Source organism: Neolamprologus multifasciatus, chromosome 2 (genome assembly GCF_963576455.1).
Source record: "Neolamprologus multifasciatus chromosome 2, fNeoMul1.2, whole genome shotgun sequence".
Lineage (NCBI taxonomy): Eukaryota > Metazoa > Chordata > Actinopteri > Cichliformes > Cichlidae > Neolamprologus > Neolamprologus multifasciatus.
In genome coordinates, this window is record NC_140440.1 from 13980972 (window position 1) to 14001037 (window position 20066).

A 20066-nucleotide genomic window follows, 5' to 3' on the forward strand; every position below is an offset into this window, starting at 1 on the left:
AAATGTGCAATGAAGAAGCCTTCTTTTATTCATTCAGTCTGTTTGTTTTTTCTTTATCAGGTGATGTTTCAGCTCCTTTATCCCACCTGACGCCTGCACTGCTGTCTGTGGTCTTAAGCATCATCACAATGTGTTATTTATGTATTTTGACTGGTTTACAAAGACAGGACAGTAAGCATTATCAGTGTGAAATCCAATAAAAGCATCTAGTTTTTGCTCCAACATCGATCAGGATTTTCTTTTGGCTCTTTTGAACCAACAGGTTGGAAAGTCTCCTGAAATTAAGAGCAATTGAAAATCAATTCCTTTCTTTTCTTCTGTGATTATTATGTGCAAAGACATAAGAGGAGTCTTTGAGGTTTATCCTGATGAGACAATGTAATTGTTTTACTTTTCTACTGGTAAAGTGTGAAGGATTATTCATGCCAGGACACTGTCATTTACAGACAGGCAAGTTATTAAAGGCATGCCCTGAACTCTTGACCCACACAGAGAGACATTGTTGCACTTTGCTGCCATGTTAGTTGTACAATCATTACAAAGTTGCTATGAGAGATCATGTTTGTCCTGTGACAAATAGACTGAGTAGTTGATTATGAAAATGGCGTGATCATACACCGTGGCTTTCATAGTCACCTGATGTCAACCAAGACTATCTGGGGAAATTTGACTCACATAACAGATAACAGCTCTGTTAGTGTTTGCAGATGCATGTGTTGTACAAATACTTCCAAAACTTGTCTTTGCCTGCTTGTACATGTCATCCAGGGGAAGACGGATGCTATTTTACCTTGCTGTGTTTTATGTGAAGTGTGCTTATTTATTTTTTTATATTGCATGTTTTGTATCTTCTGGAGTGTTTTTATTTATGTCGCATGTTTTGCTTGCATCAGTCAACTCGTCCTGGAGAGACTCCGCCCTTTTTCCCCCTTTCCGTTAATTTGACACACCTGAGAGGAATGGAGTAGTAATTTACAGAGACACATAAGGCTGGTGGAGCTTGGCGTCAAGAAAAAGAGCAGGAAGACACAGCGCCGGCAATCGAGAGACGCAGAGCGAGTGGCCGATTGCTACAGCAGCGCGAGACCGGAGTATGCGGCTGTGGAGAATTGGAGGCGTCGAGACGGGCCGGTGCCGAGTGACAGCTATAAAGAAGCGGCGGGCGGAGTTGAGAGCTCTGCCCACCCGGGGTAAGTCTCTGGACTTTCCCCTGTTAACGATTGAAAGCCGTCTGAAAGAACAGTAACTGCCGCTGCCTCCCTCTTTTAGCGCACCGGGCCGCAGAACGTGGGAAGGAAGGCGAGGACGCCGCCGGGTTCCCCTCCTGCACCGCTCCGCTGGATTTTTTTTACTTTTTAGTGACTTTTATATCGCGGCGGACGCCACCGGATTTTAATGTTGTGTTTTATTGATTTTTATTGTGTTGTTCCCTGGCCAGGGTTGTTTTAATTCATTTTACACTTTTAACTATTTAAATATAATAAATTATATTTTAATTATACAGTTTTACAGTTGTGTGTTTTCCCTTGGCGGCTCCACTGCTCTATCCGTTTGGAGGCAGGTTTCCCCCTCCTTTAAACGAACACTGAAAAAAAGACATCACCCTCCGCTCCGTGTTACATACACGTTGCTTCTTTGGTTCAGGTCTGTTATGTGTTTCTACATTGTTGTGTCTTCTAAACCTATTGGCAGAGAATAACTTAACAATAAAAAAATACAAAACACGTCTAAGGCAGATTAAACAGACTTTCTGTAGTTCCGTTCACTGATCAACTATCCTGCAGAGCTGTTTTCCTGTGTCATCCACTTTAATAAAGTGTGCTGTGTTACAGTAACCGTGAGTTTACTTAATGAATGCCGAAGTTGGCCTTTAACCCAGAATCATGGGCAGCAGCAGTTGCTTCATTAAGACCGCTGCTGCTGTTTTTCTCCTTACCACTGTATCAACACCAACCGCAAAAAACGCACATGGAGGATGTCAGTGAGTGCGTCGTCAGCCCCGCCTGGCTGCGACCTTTTTTTTTACTGACCAACCCAGATCTCGGCTGAAGTCTCGGGGTGACCGTGCGTTTGCTCTGGCTGCCCCGGTCCTCTTGATATCCGCGCATCTGTAGCACTGTATTCAATCTTGCCTTTCCCTCTAGTTAACATTTCTGTTATGATTTTATATCATGCACTTTTATGCTCATTTAATTCCTCGTTTGTTCTGTCTGTTGCTTTCCTATGAATCAGTGACAGCTACCTGCTTGCATACTTAGTACTTGCTTTGGTCCTTTTTCTGTCATCATGTTACTCATTAAGCACCTTGGCATACTCTTGGTTTTTAAGTGTGCTCTATAAATAAAGTTTATTATTATTATTTGTCATTCCTGTGGGAGCAGTAAGCATGGACATAGCTTTTGTTAAACAGATTTGACCCAGTGTAATATGTCGCGATGCTGTAGGACAAGTTTGTTGTTGCTGTCTTCATATATAAAATCAAACAGAGACCAGCCATCATCTTCAAATCAGTGAGTGAGCAAAACGCTTCCAGGACGCAGCTGAACTGAGCAGATGATGCACGGAGACAGACTTCCAGGTCACAGGTCACAGGCAGACCAGAGACAGTGAAGTGTCAGAGATCACGAACCCTTTCAGAGCTCTTTGATAAGTCCTTCATAAGCCTTGGGGAAACGAGGGGTCACACTTCCCACGACATAATAACAGGATAAGCACGATGGTTTCAAGGTTCCAGACAAATTGTGTATTTTTATTGTAAATGGAAACCACGACGGTACACAGGAGGATGTGATCCAATCAACAGAACGGTTGTAACACGAGTTAATGAGCAGTAGTGTTCATCCAGACCAACTAACCTGCAGACAAAGTAATGAATGTACATATTTATTGATGCGATGGTGTTTTTCTTCATTTAGTATAGAATGAAGCGAGAGACAAGCCCGTTGAACACGTGAGCTAGCCCATATTGTGGCGGTTTCCATAACCTCTGCGGTGAGTGTCTTTCCAGTCATCCCAGTTTCTGGCTTTTAGCAGAGATTCCTCGTCATCGTTTTCAACCTTCTTCTCTTTTTCTTCTTCGTCCGTCTCGCTTGGATCCCCGTGATCCTCCGCGGCGGGCTTCCTGGGTACGCCCTGGTCAGGCAGGACTCCGCGTTTCTTGTGCTGCTCATACCAGTCATCAACGGTCATGGTAGGAAGACTGGGGTAACCGGCCCCGAACACCTTAGCCTGTGTGCAGAGTGAACACGTGGGTTTAAAGACATCAATCCATGTTCAAGCAGATCGGAACAAATTCACTCAGATTTTTTTAAACAATACCTGATGTAATATGAGCTTGTTAAATGAAGTAAATGTACCTTCACAGTTTTATGTTTTTGAGTGGCGTGATGTTCAAGTACAAAGAGCAGAGGGACATTTTTGATCCCTCATCAGATTTCAAGTTCAGCACTTGCCTGAAAACTTCGGCTAATCAGCATTTCAAGCTATTCAGTTGAGCTCTTTAAAAACTGCAACCAATGTTTCATCCGCTTCCAGTGTAAATGTCAGTGTCAGTGTTCTTTAGAGGTAATGAGCTCTGGGACTAGCAACTACATTTATGACAGTAATTCTTATTTTTAAGCAGACTGAAATTAAATTTCCAGTATTTGGTTGAATGTTTTGGTTCAGTCTGCTGACGCTGTGATGAGTCAGTGGATCCATGTATCAGAGCCGACTTCAGATATCAACACTTTTATGCTTTTTGTGGTCAATTCCAGATTCCTGTTTTTTTTAACTGTAGCTGTAAAAAACAACTTTCTATAGAAAACCACCCAGACTTTTATGTCATTTAATCGTCCAAAGCTTCATGACTTTGTGTAGTGTGAGCGGTTTTTATCAGTAGGAAACGCTCTGAAACTTTCTGCGTTTTTGTGGTGATCAGCACCACAGGAATGATAATTAACTTCAAGCACACTCAGACCTGTGAGACTGCGACACTGAGTCTGTGTAGTACATGCACACATTTCTGTTTGATGGAATATTCAACACTGAACTGTAACTTTAGTCTTTTTCAAAGAAGCACGTTTTTATTCAGTGTTTCCATAAAAGCCTCATCTTTATAGATTTACTTCCACTGGGGAGAACACAGGTGAGGTTTAAGTTTGAAACCTTTTTGTCCTCCGCAATGAAAAAATGGCTCAAAAATAAAAACAGGATCATTTCAGCTCCTAATTTTATACATTCTGCACTCAGCTTGGCAGCATCACTGAAATGCAGCAGGTGCTGCTCATTTTGTCTTCACTTGATCCTGTCACCGTTTAAATCCATCTCCCCAGCCTGTCTTCAAGGATTTGTAACATTAGTGAGATGAAACACAGCGGCCGCTCGCTTATCGCGGGAGTTACGTTCTAAAAATAACCTGCAATAAGTTAAATCTGCGAAGTAGCCAACTTTATTTTTTTACAATTACTATAGATGTTTTAAGGCTGTAAAGCCCTCACTGCACACTTTATCCTCTTTTCTCAGACAGGCAGGAACATTTTCACACTTTTCTCTCGTTTAAACTCTCAAAGTTCAAAATAAATCCAGTATTACAGGATGAAACCAAAGGAACCTGCAGGTGACGACGTTTCGTCAACACTGTTGTTTGTTGGGGAGAAAACGTACAAACATACAGTGCAGCACTTCAGTCACACTGCTGGGATCAAAGATTTATGTAAATGTGACAAGCTGAACGTAGCCAATCAGGACGCAGGACACAATACGCCGTTTTAAAAAAAACAAAAAAACATGCAAAATTGCACACACACAGGTGAAGCGTGTTATAGCGAGGGAGCACTGCATTATATTAATAAAACTGCATTAACATAAAGTTCCACAGGCCAATGAAAAATGACCATTCTGAACTCTTTTGATTATTGATTATTGCTCATCAATAATCAGTGTAGTGGCTGAAACAACAGCACAGCAATGAAACATGAGCAGGGGGCAGATGAAACCCTGAGACGTGTCAGAGGGTTACAGTCACATGGAGTCGGGAACTGATAAGAATTCAGTGATTCAGATCCCATTATCAATATTACTTATTGATCCTCACGGCGTTCTCACGAACACCATCACTAAGCAGCCTATCAAAGACATTTGTGCCAGTTCATTACATGTTGTGTGGTCAAATGTTTGTGCGTGTTGGAGCGTTGATCAGTGGGACAAAGAGCCGTATTACACTGACACTGTTACAACAGTGTGAGACATGGACTGGCCTCCACAGACCCCGAACATCACTGAACTGTGTGACGCATCACAGGTGACTAACGAGCGGACCACTTTAGGAAATTACAATAAAGGCTGATTAAGAGAGTCCAGCTGCATGTGCAACCGTGTGACTGCATGCACCTGAATCAGTCAACAACAAACAAGCTCACCTGCACAGCATCCTTGGTGAGGATGAAGGGTTTCATGGGGGGCCTGGGTGGGTGAGTGGGTTGCTTGGGAGCGTTCTCCTTAAACATATCCATCTTTTTGAGTATCTCCACCTCTTGGTCAATGCTCTCTATGTCCTCCAAACACACAGTGACCCATCTTCGGACATTCAGGAGGTAGAAATCTCTGGTGACTTCATCATCGGCTTGTCCGCTCTCCACAGCTCTCCGAACATCACACAGTTTGGCCTCAAGCGCCTTCTTCTGACGGTACCGCTCAATTTTAGCTTGTCTCTGTGCTGCCATAGCAACCAGGTTGGTTGGGCCGGGGAGAGACTGAAACAAAAAGCACACGTCACTGATTCATTAACACATCCTCCAGATCACACACAGGTGAACTCTTCATGTAAACACACTCTAAAGAAAGCATCACTTTCTGGTTGTGTGACTTAACTCTGTGGAGCTTTGGGACATTTTCCCATCGGACACACTTTTCTGTGACTGACTTATGTGACATAAATAAACCCAGACTTACAGCCTTCGTTAGCAGTGCAGTTAATAAAAGAACCTGTTGTTATATGAAGGCTGTATGTATTCAATGTGTTGTGTTAGTTCATACAGAAACAAAGGCACAGGTGATTCAGGATGTACCAGTGATTTAGATCAAAGACCAACAAGACAGTTTATGGCTCATCCAATCAATTCAATTGTTGTTTACTTCAAAACTCATTGGTCGCTAACATGAAGTGAACAGCAGCTCGAGGATTTCACTCCAACAGCTTTTCTTTAATGTCAATTTTGTAGAAAAACTAAAAACAAAGAAACATTTCTCCTCTCTCACCATAATGTTCAGTGTGGCTTGAAATGCAAATAGAACTTGTAAACGTCAGAAATGTGTGAAAATATAAATATATTTACATAAAAATCTGGTCCGTCTGTTTTCCACCTGGAGATAGTCTTTACACTTTGAAATACACTACAGGTCAAAAGTGTGAAAACACCACATTTGTGCAGTTTTCTATTGAGAATGATGCAGTTTGATGTCTCACTGCACTCTGAAATTAAACCATGGTACAAATAATCACCTGGAGTTAAAAAAGAAATCATGGAATCAGTTTATAGACCAAAATATATCCTGAACCTCTGACTCTTTTATAGTGGCCACCTGACCCAGTGTTCAGCTGGAGTACCCGGGGAGAACCCACACCAACCAGGGGAGAACATGCAAACTCCACACAGAGAGGAGAGAACTCCTCAGAAGAAAACTGGCTTTGTTTGGCACAATCATGAAGCACACTTTGTCCTGTGGAGATCAGGCACAGGACTGGGAATCCTCTAAAAGCTACCAGTGAAGGATGTTCCTGGATTCGGGGCACATGCTGGTGACAACCTTGCCCCCCCGTGCTCAGCAGCAGCTGCTGCCACTGATCCCTGGATACATTAGTCTGCATCAGAGCGTGACCCACAGCCCACCAACAAAATGAGAACAAGGTGCGAACTGTGCCCCTACAGGAGAACGGCAACCCAAGGCTGTGGGAAGTGTGTCTGCAAGGACCAGTGTTTGCACATCCTGCTGCTCTCCAAGATGCACACACACAAACAAAATGAAATAGACGTTGTTATGGCATTTTTGTAAACTCAACCAATAAATGGTCATGTTTAGCCACTAAAACACCAAGTGGGAGGGATTTTGGCATTCTTAAAAAGAAGTAACAAAGCACAAAATACATTAAAAAAAAAAAAATCATAGTTAATGATCTGCAATGATGGTTGAAAAAAATAAGAGGTTTCATCAATTACACGGTGAAAAAAACTGCAACCATCTACTTTTTTTTGGTGGCAGTTTGTCATCTTACTGGCATTTAAAGGGTAAAAAAATCTGAATTCGAATAAAACAGCTGGTGCTAAGTGGAAAAATCAAGTGATTTTTTTTAATATATATAATAATAATTTGTTCACAAACACGTTCAGTGGGAGTTTTTCTGTAATGACGCATAAAAATCACTGAAACTTAATCACTGATATACATGCAGCTGCAGTGGTGCTTAAAATAAACGAGGCTGTAATTATTTGATTAAAAATGCTTTTGCATTTCGAAATTAGGAAGATGTGATCTAACTGATACACTGAGCGGGACTTTTTCTAAGCCCACTCCGGTGGGCTGGTTTCAGTCATTATGCAAATGTCAGGTTGGAAACCTGCAGTCAGCTGAGACTGAAGACGTCACCTGATGATGACGAAACGTTTCTCTCACTGAAAACGTCCAGATGAACAGAATCCCAGCACAAAAATAATAAATGCTTAATAATCAATTACTTATCCCAGAGTGTACTTTTAATTCTACACGAAAACCCACTGAGGAAACGGTCATGACAAGAACGGATGTTAGTGAGAAACAAACCCACCCATCTGCTGCTGACCAGTTCTGACCACGACCACGCTCAGTGGGTGGTGTTTATGAACACAGCCGGAGGGTTAGCTCATTTGCTATTTACTTGCTCTTAGTTAGGTACTTACATTAGCTTTAGCGTTTCCATCTTCTGACCCTCCGTCAGGCCGTGCTTTTTCACCCGTGGAGTCTGGCAGTTTAAACTGTGACACCTTATACTCTTCACATCTCCTTAAAAAATCCATAAAGTAAGCGCGGGCCGTCTGGACTATTTCCAGCCGTTTGTCCCGGGTGGTCTGCTTCATGGTCAGAGCTCCTAACAAAGCGGGCAGCAGCAGGTACTTCAGGTCTGCCGTGGCGATCTCCTCGAGCTCTTCGTTACGACTAAACAAGTCGAGCTGAGCGACCATCCGGGAGGCTTCCTCTAACATTTGAACACCGCGCTTAACTTTCACCTGAATACTGTTTGAGCCGAGAGGCTCGTTTGTGCTGTCGACCTCCTCGAATATTTTCCAACCACGATCTAACAACTCTGATAATTTAAGAGGTTCTGCGTCCACATTTAATGGCTGTCTAACACTGTTGTTGTTCTCCGATTCCGCCATCTTGCAATATTTTCCGGGTTCGTTCTTCTTCTTCTGTTTCTGAGGCTTAGTGTAGGTGAGTATTACCGCCTCCTGCAGGCAAACGTTAAAATAACACGTAAGGCTTAGATACACGAAATAAAAATATACTAGTCTCTCTATTAACTGCTCATAATCTGACCCGAAGGGTGAAAAAAGCTATTATAAAATAATATTAATTATTATTATGTTTTTTGTATTTTGCCTGTCCTGTTCAGCACTGTAGCAATTACTGTGTAAAGGCCAAGAAACTGATTTATTTCCCCAACTGGACCTTTTGTTATACTTTGTCCACTTAACTGTCATAGCTGATTAGATTTTTTATTAAGACTTTTTATTATTTATTTTAACTAAAAAAATTACAGAACTGGAAACGGTAAATAATAAATGTTGACTGTTACTGAGCAGCATACAGTACTAATAATGTATGATATGTTTAGAGGGAGCAGCCAACCGAGATGGTGTTCATAAGGTTTCTCTGTGTAGGCGCCTTATTGATAGGACTATAAAATATTAAAGTGTCACACTGACATCTGTTTTCTGAAGCGATATGTGGAATTATACAGTAAAAATACCAGAAATCATGTGTTACGTTTGACTGCAGCAGAAATGTGCCTCTTAATCCATATCTGAGAAACTAAACCAGTAACACTTTGAGACTGATTCAGGTAGTTTCAGTAAAGCCTGACGACGACACACACTGATCCTCAGTTACGACACTTTAATATCAGCAACAGTCAGCTCTGATCAAATATTCCCTCTTTGTTGAACTTGACCACACACATTTAAACCACAACACACAAAATGCAACCTTCTCCCAGTCCTCATGTACACACACATGAAGACACGCGAGTCCCATCATGCTCTGCAGATGAGGCCCATTTGGAAAGAAGTATGAACAGTTAGCTTGACAACAAAGCACCAACATATTTTCATCCGTGATCACAACAATAAGACACCAATGATTACTGATTATGGGATTTTACTGAGCCATGTAATGAAAGTAACGTTTGTTTCTACACATCATATTTTACATGTGAGGGCCGTGATCCCGACAACAGGTTTAGCTTGTTAACCCCGAACACAGGAAACTTTTCTGTTCCAGAAACAGAGCTAACTTTAACAGTTAATAAATCAAATATCACATTTAAATTTAAATGTGGGTTTAAAATCAAAACTATGCTCTCTGTTGACTGTTTGCCTAACTGGAGCACAAGTGTACAAACGCAGTAAAAACCAAGCAGAGTATTACTAAAGGAGGGAAGTATTTGTACATAAAAAAAGAAACGTGTAAGTGCACCAACAGATCCACATATGGTCTCAACAGATGTTTTAACAGAACCTTTTTAGTACAAACAGCACACAGAGTACTACTGCTGGATCCTAACAGACTATAATGTCTGCTGAGGTCTTAGCAACAAGAGCTAAACAGTCCTGACTCATGTCTGCACTTTAAGACAGAAACAGTCTGCAGGTTAGAAATGAATCACAAATCAAATATGGCCAAAGTTCAGACCAAGAAGACACCTTTTGGTACCTGACTGTTCATGTTGCACAGCAGCGATCAGAGCTCTGTTGTTGTAAAGGAACCACTTGTGATATTGTAAAAGGCACCGTATGTATATGATGTACTGACTTTATTAAACAGATCAGAGGACAAATCATGGCTTGGCAAACAGTTTTTCATCAAAGATGCAGTGGACAGCTCCCTGCAGCACGTCTGTCCTCTGACTTGTACTTGCTCTGACTCTGGAGGAGCTGATCAGCACTAACTCATCAGGAAGCTGCAACAGAGACGAGACAACTTTCAGTCCATACGACACAAAGCACCATCTGATCCAGTCGCAGTGGATTAAACAGGAGAATCCAACATGAACATGTTCACACCTGTATGGATATCCATGGTACTTGGCTCTGAAGATCGACAGCAACCAACTGAAGAACAGCATAACTAGACCGATACCTGCAACACACATAACTGACACGCAGGCTTCTGCTATTAGACCTCCTTATGCATGATGCAGACAAGTAAACAAACTCTGGGATGATTTACTGACTGGTTTAGAGAAGGTTAGGTTAGACAAAGTGAAATGATCTTAGACAACCTGAAGACACAATCTGTGTGTGTGTGTACACGTACTCTTTCTCTTCCCAATATCCAAGTCTGAAGTAGCAGCTTCACACAGTAGAACTATTCCCATGGTAACAGCAGCATCTGACAGCTGGGTCAAGGGTTGAACGAGTTTATAGCATCCATCTACTCACAGCTAAGCTTTTACCTTATTACCACCATTCACCCAGAAATGAACACAGACAAGGCTACGAGAACCAAGACTGCCAGCATTTACAGAAGGATCTGGGAAACAGGACTGTGTACGGAGACTGAGCAGGTACAAAGGCCTGAGCCACTGGGACAGGGCCCAGCTGTTCTCTGTGTCAAAGCACCAGACTGGTACCTCCAGGGGAAAAATGTAATCAAAAAATATACTCAGATATGAATCAACACTAACATTTAATGGAATCATTGTGCTGCATTTTGGCTTCCTGCAGCTGGCACAACCTCACTGCTGCACACAGTGGCCCAAAATGACCATGTGAAGAAAGTCTGCTGGAAATTCTTGCAAATTTATGCAAAATTAAAAACCCAAAACTATCACATGTACATAAATATTTATTTGCCATGAAAGTCAAAGTTAAGCAGCTGTTTCTGCTGCTTTACTATGTGACTGAGGCCCAGCTGTGGTAAAGTCACACTCTGACATGCACCAAGTCAGAGCAGTGGTCTGTAGACAGTAGTGAGGCGTAGCTCTGGGTGAGTGTGCAGAAACATTTCTACAGCACTGAAGGTCTGAATGAGGTTTTCTCCATCATCAGTAAATGGAAGAATCTGGAAGCACAAGGACTCTTCCTACAGCTGGCTGCCCGGCCAAGCTGACTGATCGGGACAGAAGGGTCTTAGTAGCGACACCCCTGGGTGAAAGGCACAGGACAACCTGTCAGGAGTTGGACCAAAGCCACCAGAAGGACTCTCACACAGGAACATAGTATCTGATTAAACAGAGCCTGAATCCCAGAGGTCATGTCTGGAGGAAAACGGGGCACCGCCTGGTGAAGCCTGGTGGTGGCAGCAATCACAGTGTGGGGATAAACTTTGGCAACAGAAACTGGAGACTACTCAAGGGTCGAGGAAAGAGCATCTACAGACACGATGATGATAGCCAACTCCAGAGCGCTCTGGACCTCAGACCTGGGGTAGGCTGAGCTTCCAATAGAACAAGCAGTGGTTCAGGACCACTCTGGAAATACTCCAGAGCAGCAGAGCAGGAGCCCAGATCTGAACGTGGCTGAATCCCTCCGGACAGATTTGGAAATGGCTGTAAACCAACACTTAATAAAATCGAATGGTGCTTGAGAAGAAAGAGCTGCTAGCAAACTTTCACTTTTTCCTGTGTGTAAAACTTTGAGGCAAAAAGTTTCTGTATTGGATTTTGGAATAACACAGGTGGTGTTTACAGTTTGATTCAGAACAACGTCGCACATAAAACTGAGAAAAAACTACAAAGGTGCTTTGTGTCACAGCTACACTGTGGACTGAAGTTATTTCAACAGTGGAGACAGGTGTGCTGATCACAGCCTGTGATTCTGTCAAACATGCAGAAGTTAGACAACTAAAAGACATGGCTGAAATCCCCTGTGTCCCACCAGAGGGAGGCCCGGGGCAGACCCAGGACATGCCCGAGAGATTATCTCTGGCCTGGGAACACCTCAGCGTGTCCCTGGAGAAGCTGCAGGAGGTGGCTGTGAGAGGGAGGTCTAGGCTGCTGCGTGCGCGACCCGGGCCACTACAAGTGTTAATCTGCAGAAAGCTGAAGGATACTGAAGAGGAGGACGATGTGCGTCTCTGCCACGAACTGTGCCTGACTGCTGCCGTGGATGTAACTCTGAAAACACACAGTCACAGCTCTCACTTTTCAAATTGATGTGTTTTCTTAGACTGGTCAAAAGATTACAGCAGTAAATGTGGCCATGAGCGTCATGGTGACCAGCGCACATCTTTGATAACCATCACTGCGTGCTCTCTAACGAATATGAATTTATTTTGGATTTTCTCCACACAGGCTCACAACTTTTAATCTTTTAAGACTGATTCATTTCTCATTAGTGATCATTATTCACTACAACTTTATACTTCCTTTATCTCTACTGACTGGTATATATGTGTGAGGCCATGTGTGGAATAAAGAAAATCCAAAATAAATTCATCTCGAGTCATTAAAGACGTGTCGTCCAATCATTCAGCACGGTAACCTGCATGACATTCATGGTCATGATGATGTCATCTTCAGTCAGCTTACAGTGACACACGTGAGTTAAGTGTTAAATAGTTGTAGTAACTCTGTTGGAGCCAACATGTTATATTAGTGACATGAGTGAAGTGTGTGTGTGTCGTACAACTTGTCCTGTGCTGGGGTTTTTGTGAGCATAAGGGGGTCCTCTGATGTGGTTCCACATCTGGCCTGAAGTCATGACCAGGACAAAGCACTGAAACACAAAGAAGATGCGTAAAACACAAAGACGTAGGAGCTGTTGGGTGTTTCACGTGAACAAAAACATCTCATTGGACTGTAAGAGGTTCACTTGTTCACACATTTTATCACAAAAACACAAAAAGGAAACAGCTCTCCGGTTTTTCCACCGTCTCCAGATTATTCCAGGCAAGTGTTTCCAAAATCTATGGAGAGAGTTTGTTTTATGATCATTATATATCAAATGTACAGAATTAAACTGACAGTTGGTCCTTCCCAGCTCATCCGATGTACTGCACCAGTTACACTGAATCACATGCATGTATAGTACTGTGCAAAAGTCTTGAGCGCCGCCATTTCTTTATCTTTTGCTAACAAAACCAGAATATTGAATATTGAAATGGAATTCTAAACACAAGGTCATGCAGTATATAGTACATTTACATTTATGACCTCTTTTACTTTTAAACACAGTGTGATCTCTTTGTGTGATCTTCAGGACACATCAAGCCCATCTTTGCACGTCAGCTGCATTTTGTTCAGTTCTCTGTCATGAAAATCATCTAATCTGTCACAATTTTAATGATGGAAATTATTTTGTCCTTTTTATTGAAAAGCTGGAGACTGTGTTTGCTTAATGTCAGACTTTTTACTCACATGCTGCTCCTACATACGTTTGTATTACAGGTCTGTGTTTAGTCACACGTGTCAGTGAAGCACACTGTGTTAAACAACTGTTTGAATCACTCGAAAGGTTGAAGCTTCGTCTCTTTCTTTAACATTTCTAGGCTCTTTAGATTGTTGTGACTTGCATGTTTGTATTTCTTGTTGGACCTGAAACACTACATGTATAAACCTGCTCTTAAAAACTGATTTAACAGTCTGAAGCTGGATTTAAGTGCTTAAAGTTTTAAAACCTGTTTCACGCCATCATCTGGTTGGTTGGTGGCTACTAAGAGACCTACATTAGTTTATGTTAGCTAACAGAACCAATAAGTCAGTGGATTATAAGGAGAGTAAAATGAAAAATCTGCTTAAGGGGGTCGAGTTTGTGCTGTCGCTGGCTGCAACATGTTCACACTGCAGACGCACACAATCAGCTGTCAGAGCAGAACACGACATACAACCAGCACTACTGAATGCAATCACAGTCTCTCTTTTCCCACCTACAACTAAGCAGTTCACAGTCACAGGCACATCACCCCACAAACATGTTTCTTATTGAAACACAGTCATGTCCTCCCCACATCAAGCTTTTTACCCTGCACACGTGCTGATTGATTCCTGTTCGTGCTTCACTAAGGCTACGTTCACTCTGCAGGTCTTGATGCTCAATTCAGATTTTTTGATCAAATCCGATTATTTTGTTTGCTCGTTCACACTACAAATAAAATGCGACAGCAAACGCGCTCTAGTGTGAACGCTCAAAGCGGCCGCATGCGCAACAGAAGACGTCACACACAACGCGCTCTGTTTAGACCCAGAGCAACAGTATTGTTTGACTGATGGCCCTTAATATAAAGACTTCAGCCTTTACTTTTCCCAATTTTTGCTTTAAGTTATTTTGTTATTTACATAATAATGTAAATAACCTAATAATGATCCTTATTGCTGTTTTAGAGGAGCGCTGCTTCAAAGGATAGTTGCAGATTTCTGTCAGAATCTGCAGATTATACAGTACAAAGAAAATGTTCACGTTTCTCCAACGTTGTTCCCAACAGTTGATGGCCAGGAAGTGTTCACGATGTCTTCTCGGGTGCTTCTCCGACGCTGTCTTGTGTCAGTGACGTAAAAGACGGATTTAATATGACATGACCATCAAACAGCAGTCGCTTTCTAAAACATCAGATATGTATCGGATTCAGGACCACATACGAAAGGGACCCAGATCGGATTTGAAAATATCGGATTTGTGCCGTCACAGCATGGTCAGATATGGGTCGCATTGGGTCAAAAAAAATCGGATTTGATGCGCTTTCGCCTGCAGTGTGAACGTAGCCTAAGAAACACGTTTGTGACTTGATTGGCATGTAGAGCGTGTTATGTTGTGAAATGTCTGCATGTGATTGGGACGAGAAAGATGATTTTATTGGATAAAATAGTGCTGATCGCTCCGCTCGGGGCGCTCGGACACACAAGGAAAAATCTGTTTCTGACTCCGGCTTCTTGTTGCAGTCTCACCCAACTCAAAGGCTCTTCACACCAAAAGGAAGCGGTGTCATGTGATTGTGGTGGGGCAAAATTCCTCCACCCACTGTAAAATACAATGACAGCTTGGCCACTGTATTTAACACGTCACCTTGCCTTTTTTATACATAAGCCAGTGTTAAGTCCTCTGAAAACTGTCAGGTACAAGTACTGAACCAAAAATGATTGAAAAAGCTGCCAGTGTCTAAAGAAACCCTGAAACAAAAGAGAGCTCGGAGAGCTGAAAGTCTGGCTTTATGGAAGCAAAACAAAGTCAAGACTCCTGCACACTAATGTAGAAAAGAGTTCTTACAGTAACTGTGGAGGAAAGCGCCCACAGGAGAACGACACCTGCTACAGCAGACCTACTTTGTTTCTGTCTCGTTTGTGGTGTGACTTGTATTGAGCCACATGCACACCCATGTCACATTTCACAACACTATACGTGCGTTTGGACATGGTGTGGAGATGGCCGACAGAAGATTTTGATCTTTTCTTTCTGAACTTGGATCAGAGAAAAAGCAAATAAGCCTTTCAGCATGTATGTGTATATGATGGTAGCTGTTACCAGTGCGGAAAAGGCCCAGACATTTGTGTTGAAGAGAAACTCTAAATTGTGTCTTCGTAGATATGCAAGTCCACCAATCACAGCCAGAAGGAATCCCAGCAGGAGAGGCCCTGCATAGTTGGGAGGACGAATGACGCGGATCTGAAACACACAAACATGAGACGTCAGAGACTCTCACCATGCCCGTGTTTGTTTGCTTTAATTGGAAGTCTGAATTCATTTTATTGCAAATATCTTCACTGATCTCATTGAAACGTTTGACGCTTACTTGTACATCAGTTCTGTCTGCCACCCATCGAGCCAGCTGCTCAGCAGCGAAGCCTCGGACCTGGAGCTCATACGTATCAGACCTTCGAGGTTTTCCTTTGGATGGGAAATGGAGGAATGTTGGGGCAGAATTCATATTCAGCTGAAAATACAGAGAGAATCAGAAGATTAGATATGTGTAGTGATGGGATTTAACAAGTTAGACTCCTCTTGGATTAAATGTAATCAAATATGTTCTAATATTTATCATCTTTTACTACAAAGGTACAGGCAAACACATGCAAACACAACAGGGAAACAGCCCAGGGGTTGAACACTGCACACATTTTTAGGTCAACTAAATTTGTTTAAACAAATGTATTGTACAAAACGAAAGTGTGATAATATTAAAATAACTGAAGCAGTCTGCGATCTAACCACTCATTTTAAAAAAAGGTGCTCCAGTACAGCTATTGTTGAATGATTTTATGAAGAAAAAACATGTTTTCATTAAACCAAATGAGTGCCAGCATTAAATTATTATAAAATTATGAAGTTCCTCTAAGATTGCTTCATTATATATACACAAGTTGGCCTGACTGAGATGTTTTTAAATGCATGAAAACAGAATAAAATGTCTCACCATCTGAAATACATCTGATCCTTCATCAAAGTCGACTGACGCAAAAAAGACTTTATTGGTAAAGGCAGAAGAAAAACGCCAGGAGTTAGCCAGCACCTGGAACTCCTCATCAGCTTGCCTGAAAAGCAAACATGTTTTAAAGTCACAAATCCAAGCTGGAATCAAAGCAGTGCATGTTCTTCCTGTTGCTACTTGTTACCTGCACACTCCACATTGTCTCTGTGGCTGCAGTGCTGTAAACATGATGACCACTGAGTAGTTTCTAGGGGGAGCCTTGACAAAACGACGAAACTTATCTCCATTCATTTTGATGACTGATCGTTTGGAGGCCCACTCCATCATCTGCGTCACCTTCTCTGACAGCAGAGTCTACACACACACAAAGACACCAACACAACTGCTAAAGCTCCAGTAGCAAAAACAAACGTCTTTCTATTGTCTGTGCATTTTATTTTCGTTCAGTTAAACGCGCCCGTGAGGCGTTAGAATAAAGGTAATTAATGTTTAATTCATTTCCGGTTTAATAACGCCCAGTCAAGTTTACAACCAGTAGCTGGGTTAGTCGGAGCTAACAACTGTGATCAAACTAATGCTGACTGATGAAATTAGCATGTTATTTAAGCTACTGCTGTAACTGCTAAAACTACTTTAGATAATGAGTAACTGAGCTCTTTCTAGCAGCTGTTAGCTTAAGCTAGCTACCAAGAATGATGCGGAAACAGACGACGTGCAACTTTGACGAAGTTGGAAAAACTCCCTCCAAAGTTTAACAACTTCCTTGGCTACACACCACTGAAGACATCACCTCTTTCTTCTTCTGCGCCTCAGCGGGTTCATGGAAGAAGACAGCGAGAAGAAGCAGCGAAGTCAAAACTTTTCCTAACATTCTGCTGCACTATCCACACTACTACCAAACACACACGCGCGCGCGCTCGCGAACACGCGATAATATCCTGTCAGCTTTCCATTGGTCACATCTCAGCCAATCACACAGAGAGCAGTCCTTCCTTCTGGTTTCTTTCTTCTTCGTTTCAAAAACCGATTTGAAACAAGCTGCACATTGCCGCCACCTACAGCTGTGCTGCAGACCGAGGTACCTGGAGTAAGGATACCTCAAAACAGCATTCCAACGTACGTACAACAACAACAACGTAATTTCTCCGTACTTCTGATGTAATCCACTGGCGAGTTTAGTGTGCTGTGACCTAATCAATAATAGGGAATAGGAAATATTCTGCAAACGTTCGCTAGCTAGCCGACTTTGTAGACGTGACGCAACGCGTGTACAAAAGTTAGGATACGGTTGCCTTTGGTAAAGACTGCAGTTCGTGGGACAATCCACAACTTCAGTTTCTTTTTTTTCTTTTTCTTTTTTAAATAAACTTTATTTAACAAACAATGCGAATACAACATACGAACGGATGAAGTATACAAAACAACAGAACATGAACACACAAAGCCAGGGGTAAATACATATGGTCTTCCTGTTCCACCAAAGGAATATGCCATAGTGTTTGATGCGATCCCTGCTGGGGTCTTAATGTTGTTTAGAAATCTTGTTGTTAGTGATTTGACCCCTTTACCACTGGATCCTGCTGTTACTTGTGTCGGTCAGGTGTGTTTCCCCTCTGTAAAGAGGAAAAACAACCGTGAAATACGAACTCTGTTTCAAAAAGACAGAACTTGTGTCCCAACGGCTGTCGCCTACTGGAATAACTTATACCAGGACCTGGAATGGGAGAAGATTTGGACCTTACCGTCGAAATTTCTATTAAATAACAAAGTAAAGGAAATATCTTTTAAAGTTATTCATCGTTTTTACCCAACCAGATCTTTTCTTGTACGTTATAAAAAGGACATTGATATTAACTGTACATTTTGTAATTGTGTGAAGGAAGATATTTCTCATTTATTTTGGTCATGCTTATACACGAATCTTTTCTGGCAAGAATTTTGTGTTTTCCTTTATCCTTTCTGAGTTCTCTCTTTGTTACAAGAAAATATTGTTTGGTTTCTTTAAGTACCCCATGCACAGGGCAAACGAATTTTATTTGATTAATTTATTGATATTATTGGCTAAATTTCATATACATAAGTCGAAATTTTCTAACGCAAAACCTTTCGGTGCTTTTTAAACGAAACCAAACAATATGTTAAAACCATACAACATTCTCAAAATCAAAAACCAGTCAAAACCATAAACTTATGTTCCCTGTTCAATATCATGTGAAAGCCAGGGGTAAAAGAAAAAAGTAACAATTATAAGAATACACGCAAAAATTCACATACATATATTGTTTTGAGAGCCTTTTTGTTGGTGGAGTCTGATATTGATTGTATGTACATTTCCACATCCTTAAAAAAATGACAGAAATATGGTGTTTTGTTAGTAAACTTACATTTATGGATAAAGAATTTAGCTAAAAGTATTAACAAATTTATCATAAAAAAACATTTATCATTCTTCTTGGGGAACTTAAAGAAACAGAATAAAACATTTTCCCATCGTAAAGAAAACTCCCTTAAAATATGGACAATAACAAACCTGCTAAATTCCTTCCAGAATCTCTGTGTATGAGAACAGTACCAAAAAAGATGTGTCACAGTTTCTGGATGATCCCCACAGAAAGTACAATTAGTATTTATGTCCCTTTTAAATTTTACCATGTAGTGACTGGCTGGATAACATTTATGTAGAATTTTAAATGAGACTTCTTTCACCTTATTTACAATCAAATATTTATGGGGGATCATCCAGACTGTCTTCCACTTGATATCTGGAACATATCGGTTCCAGTAAGATATTATATACAGGAGAGAGACGATATCTTCTTGGAATAAACTACGTATTCTCTTATTGCTGTTACCAAGTTCTTGTGAAAAGCAGATTTTTCCTATTGGTGACTCAGCTGGATCAGGGAGAGTGACTGAGGTAGATATTGAGCTGTCAGTGTTTTTATATAACATTAAAGTCCCTGAGGGTACGGCACCAACCACCACTGAGAATTCCTGAACACTGATTGGAAAATTATATAGTGCAATAAAGTTGTTGTAAGTAAGTAGTTGTCCCACTTTATTAACCAGCTGAGCCACCAATAGGATCCCATTTTGGACCCAAGTTTCCAGGAAAAGTGATTTATTTTTATATAAAATATCTCTGTTGTTCCAGATAAGGTATTTGTGAGGTGAGAAGTTGTGTTTATAAATGAGGGTCCACGCTAAGAGGACCTGCTTATGGAGGGATGAAAGCTTTACAGGGAGTTTCTCAACATTGTAATTACAATTTAAAATTAAATTAAAGCCACCAAAACGAGAGAAAATATGATATGGTATAAAGTTCCAGATAGAGGTAGGGTTTTTAAGAAAATGTTTAGCCCAATTAATTTTGAAAGTGTTATTTAAAGTAGAAAAGTCTAAGACGTTAAGCCCACCTGATTCGTACTTATTCATCACAACAGTTTTTCTAATATAATGCGGACGGTTTTTCC

The 20066-nt window shown here is 41.3% G+C and overlaps 2 protein-coding genes across 3 annotated transcripts; both read right to left on the minus strand.

The window, feature by feature from the left end:
- Window positions 1-2728: 2728 nt before the first annotated feature.
- Window positions 2729-8507, minus strand: igbp1 (immunoglobulin (CD79A) binding protein 1). The gene is made up of 3 exons (XM_085171334.1): window positions 7914-8507; window positions 5400-5732; window positions 2729-3228 (listed from the first exon to the last, which is right to left on the minus strand). The coding sequence occupies exons 1-3, from the start codon at window positions 8388-8390 to the stop codon at window positions 2956-2958; spliced, it is 1083 nt and encodes a 360-aa protein (XP_085027460.1). The 5' UTR covers window positions 8391-8507; the 3' UTR covers window positions 2729-2955.
- A 605-nt stretch (window positions 8508-9112) lies between these two features.
- On the minus strand, window positions 9113-17554 carry magt1 (magnesium transporter 1). 2 transcript variants are annotated; one of them, XM_085171345.1, is made up of 10 exons: window positions 17369-17554; window positions 16778-16947; window positions 16579-16696; window positions 15958-16098; window positions 15690-15830; window positions 12861-12950; window positions 12286-12349; window positions 10549-10623; window positions 10296-10386; window positions 9113-10192 (listed from the first exon to the last, which is right to left on the minus strand). In XM_085171345.1, the coding sequence occupies exons 1-10, from the start codon at window positions 17462-17464 to the stop codon at window positions 10177-10179; spliced, it is 1002 nt and encodes a 333-aa protein (XP_085027471.1). In that variant the 5' UTR covers window positions 17465-17554; the 3' UTR covers window positions 9113-10176. The 2 variants fall into 2 exon arrangements, with proteins under 2 accessions (XP_085027471.1, XP_085027479.1); XM_085171353.1 differs by having other exon boundaries at window positions 17384-17545.
- Between the last annotated feature and the right edge of the window lie 2512 nt (window positions 17555-20066).

Bases quoted from the DNA above. Each gene is read 5' to 3' on its own strand.
- igbp1 (XM_085171334.1), bottom strand. From the start codon at position 8,390: ATGGCGGAATCGGAGAACAACAACAGTGTTAGACAGCCATTAAATGTG. The intron at 5,733-7,913 runs GTAAGTACCTAA...TTTTTGTTTCAG, and splicing joins ATGGAAACGCTAAAGCTAAT to TCTCTCCCCGGCCCAACCAA. The intron at 3,229-5,399 runs GTGAGCTTGTTT...CTCTGCACACAG, and splicing joins TCACCAAGGATGCTGTGCAG to GCTAAGGTGTTCGGGGCCGG.
- magt1 (XM_085171345.1), bottom strand. From the start codon at position 17,464: ATGTTAGGAAAAGTTTTGACTTCGCTGCTTCTTCTCGCTGTCTTCTTC. The intron at 16,948-17,368 runs GTGTGTAGCCAA...GTGTGTGTGTAG, and splicing joins AAGAGGTGATGTCTTCAGTG to ACTCTGCTGTCAGAGAAGGT. The intron at 10,624-12,285 runs GTATCCTTCAGC...CCCAGCTGTCAG, and splicing joins GCACATCGTCCTCCTCTTCA to ATGCTGCTGTTACCATGGGA.